The sequence below is a fragment of the Oncorhynchus mykiss genome, chromosome 28, assembly GCF_057628025.1.
Source record: "Oncorhynchus mykiss isolate SJ-2025 chromosome 28, ASM5762802v1, whole genome shotgun sequence".
NCBI classification, from domain to species: Eukaryota; Metazoa; Chordata; class Actinopteri; order Salmoniformes; family Salmonidae; genus Oncorhynchus; species Oncorhynchus mykiss.
The window spans coordinates 23396389-23407539 of NC_143049.1; the positions used below are offsets into that span (position 1 = coordinate 23396389).

General features: G+C 44.5%; 1 protein-coding gene across 19 annotated transcripts in view; it reads right to left on the bottom strand.

Moving 5' to 3' along the window:
- LOC110508744 (astrotactin-1) overlaps positions 1–6966 on the bottom strand; it is a 252083-nt gene extending 245117 nt beyond the window's left edge. For 16 of the 19 annotated variants that reach the window (XM_090226154.1, XM_090226153.1, XM_090226149.1 and 13 more), the window contains exon 1: positions 6359–6954. In XM_090226154.1, coding sequence (XP_090082280.1) covers positions 6359–6653 — 295 coding nt within the window. In that variant the 5' untranslated portion in view covers positions 6654–6954. Of the gene's footprint in view, positions 1–6358 lie in introns of all 19 variants that reach the window. The other 3 variants (XM_090226150.1, XM_090226156.1, XM_090226147.1) reach the window with 2 other exon arrangements.
- Between the last annotated feature and the right edge of the window lie 4185 nt (positions 6967–11151).

Genomic DNA, 11151 nt, shown 5'->3' on the forward strand with positions numbered 1-11151 from the left:
GTGTTGTTGTGGCAGCATCATGTTATGTGTATGCTAGTCACCGGCAGGAAATGGGAAGTTTGTCATGATGGGTTATGAAAAGAAAATCCTGGATATTGTACAGTGGTGTCATACTCCATTTTGCCTCAAGCAATATTGAATCAAGCAAACTAGTGAGGCATACTACCATCAGACTCATTACTACATGATGATGACAATCACACATACTTGTTAAGCCTACTAAATAGCATGGAAATACTGTACGTGATTGCATACACAGCAACGATACAGCACTCATGCCTTGTTTTGAGTAAGGTATGTTAGTGCTAACAAAGCTGGTACATGGCCCCTCCCACAAATGTGGTGCAATGTGACTTACAGAGCAGACTCCATTAATGTGTGGATCACAGGAGGTTGGTGGCACCTTAATTGGGGAGGACGGGCTCGTGGTAATGGATGGAGCGGAATGATATCAAATACATCAAACTCATGGTTTCCATGTGTTTGATACCATTCCATCTCCTCCGTTCCAGCCATTATTATGAGCCGTCGTCCCCTCAGCAGCCTCCACTGATGTGGATTTGTTGTCTCACTCTTTTGGCCATGCGTTCTGAACAAATACAATTTTGTAATGTATTTTGTTCCCCAAAGGGTTCACTTTATAGTATCACACTATACAGTGCATTCAGAACGTACTCAGACTCCTCCAATTTTTCACATTTTGTTACATTAAAGCCTTATTCTAAAATGGATTAAACACACAATAACCCATAACGACAAAGCAAAAACAGGTTTTTAGATATGTTTACAAATTTATAAACGGAAATATGACATTTACATCAGTATTCAGACCCTTTACTCAGTCATTTTTGAAGCACCTTTGGCATCGATTACAACCTCGAGTTTTCTTGGGTATGATGCTACAAGCTGGGCACACCTGTATTTGGGGAGTTTCTCCCATTCTTCTCTGCAGATCCTCTCAAGCTCTGTCAGGTTGGATAGGGAGCGTCGCTGTACAGCTATTTTCAGGTCTCTCCAGAGATGTTCGATCGGGTTCAAGTCCGGGCTTTGACTGGGCCCCTCAAGGACATTCAGAGATTTGTCCCAAAGCCACTCCTGCCTTTTCTTGGCTGTGTGCTTAGTGTCATTGTCCTGTTGGAAGGTGAAACTTCGCCCCAGTCTGAGGTCCTGAACGCTCTAGAGCAAGTTTTCATCCAGGATCTCTCTGTACTTTGCTCAGTTCATCTTTCCCTCAGTCATGATTAGTCTGCCTTAGGTGCCATATAGCAAACTCCAAGTGGACTGTCATGTGCCTTTTACTGAGGAGCGGCTTCCGTCTGGCCACTCTACGAGTTTGGCAGTGTGTTGTGAGCATACTCCGTCCCAGACGAGGAACTTTCTCCAGTTGCTGGTCTGGGTGGAGACAAAATAGAGGAGGAACTTTCTCCAGCTCCTGGTTGGCCTGCTCCATTTACCCATTTAACTGTGGGTGGAATCCCAAGGAGAGACTCACCGACGCCCCCAACAGGGAGCAGAAGGCTTTCCAATACCGTGCGACAAACTGGGGCCCACGATCCGAGACAATGTCCTGGGGAAGTCTGGCAAACCAGAGGAACCACTGGACCTGTTTGAGTGAGGCAGGATGGGGCCAGTCGGTGACAGCCCTTACCTTTACGGGGTCCATTTGGATGCTGACGATAGAGATAATGTGGCCTAGGAATGAAATTTGGGATACATGTAACTCACACTTCTCTATCTTGATGTATAGTTGACTCTGCAGGAGGAGTCTCAGGACTTGGCGGACATGCAGGATGTATTCTGGAAGGGTGAGTTCGATAATCTGAAGGGCATGACTAAACACTCAGTGGCAACTTGGGTGTTTAAGGCAGTTTTCCATTAATCTCCCTACCTGATTCTCAGCAGATTGTAAGCATTGCGGAGGTCCAGTTTGGTGAAGAATTGGGCCCCATGGGCCAACTCCAGTGCGGCGGACATCAGGGGTAGGGGGTAACGATTCTTAATCATAATCCTGTTCAGCCTTCTGTAATTGATGCAGGGACGCAGAACTCCATCCTTTCTCACGAAGAAGAATCCTGACCCGCTGTGGATGTAGAGGAGTGAATGAAACCTGCCTCCAACGACTCCCGGATGTATTTGTTCATGAATGCTGCTTCAGGGGTCGAGAGGGAGCACAGACGGCCACGGGGAGGGGTGGAGCTGGGTAGGACTTCTAGGGCACAGTCGTATGGGCGATGAAGAGGGAGGGTGGCGGATTGCCTCTTACTGAAGGCCTCCCGGAGGTTGAAGTACTCAGGAAGGAGAGCGGAAAAGTCTTGGTCTTCAATGGACACCGAGGAACACGACGAGGCTCTTGGTGGGGGTCTTATTCATTTAGTCTGGCAGTTCTTACCCCAGTCTAGTAGGTGTCCTGTGGACCAGGAGAATAGTGGGTTATGTAGCACTAGCCAGGGGTACCCAAGGATAAGGGGGTTCTCGGGAACCCAACCTGCAGTAGAATGGGCTCGGTCTGATATTCCACCTGGCCAGAGCCGATGGGGCGTTCATCGAGGGCTTGAATCTGCAGAGGGGTGGGACATTTCATGGAGGGGATTTGTAATTCTCTGGCGTAGTCTTGGTCACTGAAATTATTCGCGGCTCCGTAGTCCACAAAGGCTTGAATGTGGTGCTGACGGTTGTCCCATTGGAGGGTTGCTGGTAGCGTCAGACGGTAACGGGATAGCTGGGGAGTAACTGCACAGTTTGTCAGGGTCTCCCCTTGTCCTGGCAAGCCCAGGTATTTCCCATCAACTATGGGCATGTAGAACGGAGATGGACGAGACCTCCACATACGCTTGTCACGTTCCTGTGGGCTCAGACGTGTGCGTTTCAGCTGTCTGGGCTCCTCAATGCTGGTATAGGGGGGTGTGGGGTGCTCCGGAAACCGGGATACAGTGGTGGTGTCAAAAAAGGAGCTGTCTCACACTTTCTCGTATGCGGTTGTCAATCCTGATCCAGCATTATCAGGGACTTGAGGTGCTCTCCCAGTTCCCGAGCGGCCAGTTCATCCTTGATGGAGTTAGACAGACCCTGGTGGAGAGAGGTGACCAGTGCCTCGCTTCTCGTCCGCCGAGTAGATGGTTGAAGGCTCATCACAACTCTGCAGTGAAGGCTGCAGGATGGTGGCTGCTGTTCCCACACTGCAGTTGCCCACGCCAGGGCATTGCCCCAGAGTAGAGAGATGATGTAGGCAATCATGGCCTGATCGGTGTGGAACGAGGAGGACTGTAGCTCAAACACCAGAAAGCACTGAGTATGGAACGCCTTGCATTCTTCAGGGTGGCCGTCATACTGCTCGGGGGCTGGGATCTTGGGTTCCCAGTGCAGGTTCCCTAGAGGAACTACAGCAACGCCTGTAGCACTGGGCGATGAGACTTGGGCATTGCCTCCTACTGGGTTAGGGTTGGGCCCGTGGTTAGAGGGAATTGGTAAGTGCCTGGAGGTTCTCTGATATTTGGGAGAGTTGTTCTTGCTGCTGCCCCAGCATTGGTTCTTGTTGGGTTATAGCATTCTGAATCTGGGTGATCTCTGCCTGGTCCATGTTGAGGCAGAATTTTGCTGTGATGTGGTAAGATTGAGACCCAGGTCCAGAGAAGAGATCAGCTGAAGAATCAGTGGTTTTAAGAATAACCATAATACTTTACTGAGAAAAGTAAAAACACAGTAAAAACAGCAAACATTAAGTTTCGAAAACTCACTCAGGAAACAAACGCACTCAGGAAACGAACGAACGCACTCAGGAAACGAACGAACGCACTCAGGAAACGAACGAACGCACTCAGGAAACGAACGAACGCACTCAGGAAACGAACGAACGCACTCAGGAAACAAACGAACGCACTCAGGAAACAAACGAACGCACTCAGGAAACGAACGCACACGGTAAACAATTCAAGCTTCTGCAAAGGACAACAGAAAACACACTTCTTTTAACATGGAAATCATAATGAGTAAATTGGACACACCTGAGTGTCGTTGGTGTCTCTATGGCGGTCTCTACCGCCCTCTGGTGACAGGTGGAACCATGACACTACCTATGAGCAGGGTCCATAAAAGTAGTGCCATCAGAAAGTATTCACATCCCTTGACTTTTTCCACATTTTGTTGTGTTACAGCCTTAACTGAAAATGTATTCAATTGAGATTTTGTTGGTCAATGGCCTACACACAACACCCCATAATGTCAAAGTGGAATTATGTTTTTTGACATTTTTACAAATTAATAAAAACATTTAAGTTGCATGGACTTTAACAGTGTTTAACATGATTTTTGAATGATGACCTCATCTCTGTACCCCACACATACAATTATCTGTACGGTCCCTCATTCAAGCAGTGAATTTCAAACACAGATTCAACCACAAAGACCACGGAGGTTTCCCAATGTCTCACAAAGGACACATGTTTGTAGATGGGTAAATAAATTGAAAAGCAGACATTGAAAATCCCTTTGATTATGGTATAGTTATTAATTACGCTTTGGATGGTTACACTTGGACACCCAGTCACTACAAAGATACAGGCGTCCTTTCTAACTCAGTTGTCAGAGAGGAAGGACACTTTTCAGAGATTTCACCATGAGGCCAATGGTGACTTTAAAACAGTTACAGAGTGTAATGGCTGTGATAGGAGAAAACTGAGGATGGATCGACAACATTGTAGTTTCTCCACAATACTAACCTAATTGACAGAGTGAAAATACGTTTGTTTGCAACAAGACACTAAAGTAAGTATACTGTTATATTTGGGTCAAATCCAATACAAGCTTGACTAAATCGAAGAGGAAAATCTGGTTCAGTCTGTCCAAGACACTGGGAGATCAATTCACCTTTCAGTAGGACAATAACAATAAAACACAATACCAAATATACACTTAGAGTTGCTTACCAAGAAGACAGTGAATGTTCCTGAGTGGTCAAGTTACAGTTTTCACTTAAATCTACTTGAAAATCTATGGCAAGACCTGAAAATGCTTGTCTAGCAATGATCAACAACCATTTTGACAGAGCTTGAAGAATTTTTAAAAGAATAATGGGCAAATGTTGCACATTCCAGGTGTGCAACACTCTTAGATACTTATCCAGAAAGACTCACAGCTGTAATCGCTGCCAAAGGTGTTTCTACAAAGTATTGACTCAGGGGTGTGAATACTTATGTAAATTAGATATTTCTGTATTTCAATTTCAATACATTAGCAAAAAAAATCTAAAAACATGTGTTCACCTTTTTATTACGGGGTATTGTGTGTAGATGGGTGGGGGGAAAAAAATATTTAATCCATTTTGAATTCAGGCTGTAACACAACAAACTGTGGAATAAGTGAAGGGGTATGAATACTTTCTGAAGGTACAGGTGCCATTTCGGATGCATACCTAGTCCCATATCACACTCCCTCACTGCACAGTCCTGCCATATGAAAGGACAGTCCACATTCAAAGAGTCCCATAGAACTATAGCAGTTGTGCGCTTCTCTAATCAGCACCATGGACAGCAGCCAGAGTTCTGAAGTGAACGCCACTCACTCTGCTTATGTTCTTTCCCTCTCAAAGCATTCTTGAGTTTGTTCAACAACAAAAAAACATTGCCTAAATTTGTGAACATGCAAAAAGGAACATTACTTAAACGTATCGTTTGTTGTATATACGGAGTGGGTATCAATAAAGGCTATTCTACAGAGCTGAGTCTACCATCTGAAAACTGTAAAACTATGGAGAATATGTAGGCCAGTCTATACATGGTAAAGAACACCGGTTGTAGTGATATAGTGCTACACCTGTTAACTCCACCAGCATGTAAACACATATAATATGTCTATTCATCTCAGTGAGGTAATAGGATCGCAAATATTGAATATTTTCACATACATTCCTTCCTTACTTCAGTGGATATACTGTAGTAGGCTATGTAGTAGGCTATATTATTAATAGGCTCGCGTCCTGCACTTTCAGCCATCAATGCTAATGATTAGTAGCACATAACCTTGAAACCAGCTATGTTTTTGTTAATATGACAATGTAATTTCAGTATTACTAGTCATTATGCTCGATTATGTTTGCCATGCATGTGTCTACAGTTCTAAAAAGCAATTGAAGTAGGGTCATTATCGTCATGTAGCCAACTCAAAGTACACCGTGGAAATGATTATAGCATATAGCAATCTTAGCCAGGCCTAGTGTGTATTATATTGCACAAACTCATCTCACGTGTAATAATGGACATGGCAGATATAATCTTCCAATCACAATAATAGACCGTTTATGAAACATGGGCATGGCAAGTGGGGGTACTGAACATCAAGACTGCAGCCTATCATCCGAACTCACCTAGGACGAAAAAGGGGAGTTCAGTGTTTTCTAGATCGTCCACGACGACTATTTCTCCCGGGAAATCATTTCTGACGGAGAACAGAAGCTTGGGCTCGGAGGCCGACGGACTATGCATGATGCTCAGGTCGTTTTCTCTCAAAAACGGCAACGCAGACACGGTGACGCTTTTCATTTTGCATTCCATATCTTGGGACTGATCCTCGTCGGCATTCACACCTTGAATATTAGCAGCTTTGAAGGCAAGAATCCATGCGAGTGAGACAAGCAATCTCAGACCCATCATGCCCCGCATCACCGCTACTTCGTATCCCCGTCTCCTTTCTGTTCGAGGGCTTCACTTCAATACCGAGAGGAAGAGGAGCGAGGGGGAATGCGCTGGCAAAGCACACATTTCCGGGTTGTTTTGTTCTGAAAATAAATTGCGTTTATTTCGCATAAATCCCCAAATCCCTCTGTCACATGGTTAAAGATGATTTTTGATAATTTCAATGCAGCGTATGAGTTATATGATAGCGGGGAAGGCAAAAATGCGCAGTACCACTGACCCCTTTATTGGAAATACCCAAATCAAGCCATTGAAGATGTTGCTCATCTGGGAGCCCACTAGTGCAATATGGGATAGTCGACTGTATTTGCGCGCCAATAGGTGTTTATTATAGGCTACAGTAATAACCCGTATTCAGTCGCTATTTGCCCACATATTGTGATGACTTGCGGTGGACCAAACAAACTGTCAGTATTAATAAAAATAAACAAACATCAGCCCTGGGTTTTATTACAGCATCTGCCCTGTCAAAACAGAGGTAACTCCAGTACACTAGGTCACCCTAATTTGAAAAATTGAAAGTAAACAATCAATGAATGTCAGGAGGACTGAATAATAGACAAAACATAACTAGAGCTATCACAGACACCATGCATTTATTAATGGGATGGTTGCATGAGACTTGCAAGAGTGGAGTCATCAATATTCAAAGAAAATAAAGTTTTCATGGGGTTTTGCACATAGGAGTAGAAAGAACAAGAGCAACTGAGCGCATCTGGTGATGAGGCGAGTGGCAGGTGCAGAGAGGGAGAGAGGGCACAAAGTCTGGGTCTAAGAATGATCTCCCTGTGTAGTCTTGAGCTTCTTCCAGCAGTCGAGCAAGGCTTTCGCAAACGGTATAGTGGTTCTGTGATTAAAGGCCATACAATTCATTTCCAACTCTGACCTGCACCATAATTGAGCTCTGAGGGAGGGAGAGAGCATGACAGCAACATCACTATCACCATCTCCGGTTTTTGATATCCAATATTTTTGGGAGATCTTTCAGCAACACATGTCACATGGGAAGGTTTTTGGAGTAAACACTATATACAGTACATTCGGAAAGTATTCAGACCCCTTGACTTTTTCAACATTTTGTTACGTTACAGCCTTATTCTAAAAGGAATTAAATCGTTTTTCCCCCCTCATCAATCTACACATGTTTTTGGGGAGTTTCTCACATTCTTCTCTGCAGATCCACTCAAACTCTGTCAGGTTGGATGGGGAGCCTCACTGCACAGCTATTTTCAGGTCTCTCTAGAGATGTTTGATGGGGTTCAAGTCCGAGTTCTGGCTAGGCCACTCAAGGACATTCAGAAACTTGTTACCGAAGCCACGTCTGCCTTGGCTGTCTGCTTAGGGTCGTTGTCCAGTTGGAAGGTGAACCTTCACCCCAGTCTGAGGTCCTGAGCTCTCTGGAGCAGGTCAAAGATCTTTGCTCCTGACTAGTCTCCCAGTCCCTGTGTGACAGTATAGCTTCCGTCCCTCTCCTCACCCCAACCTGGGCTCGAACCAGGGACCCTCTGCACACATCAACAACCGCCACCCCCGAAGCATCATTACCCATCGAGCCACAAAAGCCACAGCCCTTGCAGAGCAAGGGGAACAACTACTTCAAGATCTCAGAGTAAGTGATGTCACCGATTTAAACGCTATTAGTTAGCCATTTCACATGCCTCAGCCGACTCATCAGACTCCCGCACCATACCTTAGCCGACTCGTGAGGCTCCCACGCCTCGGCTGGCTTGTTAGGCTCCCACGCCTCGGTGGGATCGTCAGGCTTTCATGCCTCTGCCGCCTCATCTGGCTTGTCAGGCTCCCACACCTCATCCGGCTCGTCAGGCTCTCATGCCTCAGCCGGCTCGTTGGGCTTCCCCGGCGTCAGCCGGCTCGTCCGGCTCCCATGAATCAGCCTGCCTGTCAGGCTCACCTAGATGGGACGCCCCCCCTCCCTAGCGCTCGAGGCCCCAGACTGCGCTCGAGGCGCCAGGCTGCCCATCATTACGCACACCTGTCACAATCGTTACTCGCACCTTCACTTCTTTGGATTCACCTGGACTCCATTACTTTGTTGATTGCCCCTCCTATATCTGTCTGTTCCTCATTTTGATCCCCGTGTCAGCATTATTGTCATTATATTGCCCCTGTTTAGACGCTGTCCTTGTTTGTTTCATGTCAGTTATTTATTAAATGTTCACTCCCTGTACTTGCTTCTCGTCTCCCAGCGTCTGTCCTTGCATAAGAATGATGGAGCCGCTGTGTTCTTGGGGATCTTCAATGCTGCAGAATTTTTTACCCTTCCCCAGATCTGTGCTTCGACACGATCCTGTCTCTGAGCTCTACAGACAATTCCTTCGACCTCATGGCTTGGTTTTTGCTCTGACATGCACTGTCAACTGTGGGACCTTATATAGACAGGTGTGTGCCTTTTCCAATATAAACTAAATCTACCTCAAGTACATTTCAGTAAAATCAGTTTTTTTTTCATTATGGGGTATTGTGTGTAGATTTACGAGGAACATTTTTTATTTAATCCATTGTAGAATAAGGCTGTAACGTAACAAAATGTGGGAAAATAAGGGAAAGTAGTCTGAATACTTTCTGAATGCACTGTATGTCCCAAATGGCACCCTATTCCGTATATAGTGCACTACTTTTAACCAGGCCCTTTGTACCCTGATCAAAAGTACTGCACTATTAAGAGAAAAGGGGGCCTTTTGAGACACAGACAGTTTGTGGATTATTGCTGTCCTCATATTGCACACTCCTGGAGATGAGCAGCACCAGCATCAACTATTGAGGTTTGTATTTTCTACAGTAACACTCTGGAGTGTCATTGATTTGGTTATTAAGAGGGATTTACAGTAGTTATTGAAATAAACTCTTTCATCAGGGAAAATGAATCTGGGAGATGAAAGTGTCATGTACTGTCATGTTGTGTCTTGTCTCTGTCCTTTCCCTTCACCCTGTCTCCCTCTGCTGGTCGTTGTTAGGTTACCTTTTCTCCCCCTCTTTCCCCCAGCTGTGCCTTGTCTCCTCCTAACCACCTCGTCACCCCTTTTCCCACCTGTTCCCTTTTTCCCTCTGATTAGTCCCCTATATCTCTCTCTGTTTTTGTTCCTGTCTTTGTCGGATTCTTGTTTGTTGTGTTTCATGCCTGAACCAGACTGTCGTCATGTTTGCTGTAACCTTGTCTTGTCCTGTCGGAATCTGCCGGTCCGTCTGAGCCTACCTATGTTTGGTAATTAAAGAAGCTCTGTTTAAGTTAATTCGCTTTTGGGTCCTCATTCACGCACCGTAACAGAAAGTGTTTTTTTAATCTAAGAATTACTCATTTGTGTGCTTGCTACAATGAGATAATTTGATTTTGTTCTCAAACCTTAACCAATACAGTAGGCTACTCTGTTCTCATATATATCCTGTTGTTTACATGGTTCATTTTGACTACCAAATAAATTGGGTGTTTCATTTGCTATCAAACCTATATCTACACCTCAACTTCTTCAAAAAGATAATGCCACTAGGTATGTAAAATGTGTAGCCAACAGCAAGTGTATTTTTCTGAAAAAGTACATATAACCACTATGTCTTTAAACCATTTGAGTAAAAAAAAAAGCTAAATCCTTGAAATACCTAAAAATAAGGATAGAACTCAATTAGGTATTTCAGATGGTTAACCAAATCGCTGAATTTTCATAAAACCTAGTGGTAATATATAAATATGTTATGGGCATTAATATTTAATCCAGATATATAATGAGGTGTTCTCCCCCAGAATACGTTGAAGTTTTATGAGACTGACATGCTATTCCCTTTCAGAATGACACTCACTTTGAGTAGCAACTGGAAAAAGACAATATGAACAAATACGGTACAGCAACGACTAAGATGATTATAATTGGGTGACCTGAGACACCTGCCTTAAACAATAATAACACAAAGATAACATGCAATATAACATTTTTGAGTGAACTCTACAACCATTTTAAGTTCTGGTCAATATTGCTGATTTAGAGAGTGTCTAGATGTGCCCATTGTGGCAGAGCCTGGAGCAAAAATAATGAAAGCCTGTATTTACAGTATTTCCTGGCCCATGACTGCTAAAATAAAAAAAGGATTAACAAAAAACAAATTTGAGTCAACTAGCCCTTTAAACAGTGTCCTCATTCAAAATGGAAGCTTGCCAGCTCCCTCTCAAGAGATTGTACCCTTTGAATTTTTTATATGTCAACTTCAGAAGACGAATTGCAATGGGATACATCTGCCACATGGCCTCCCCGGATGGATTACCTGAGTCTCCAAGCAACCCACTCTCAGAGTGTAGAAGGGGTGGCAAGAGCTCCCTTAAACATACCACAAAGGCCTGACCTTCTAGTTATGGGCATGATCACCCCCTTGGGCCAATAGCATCTGGCAAGGTAATGTATTGTTGGCATGTAAAATGATGCCACAAGAAGCAGAAAGATCAGAAGGCTTCTGTACC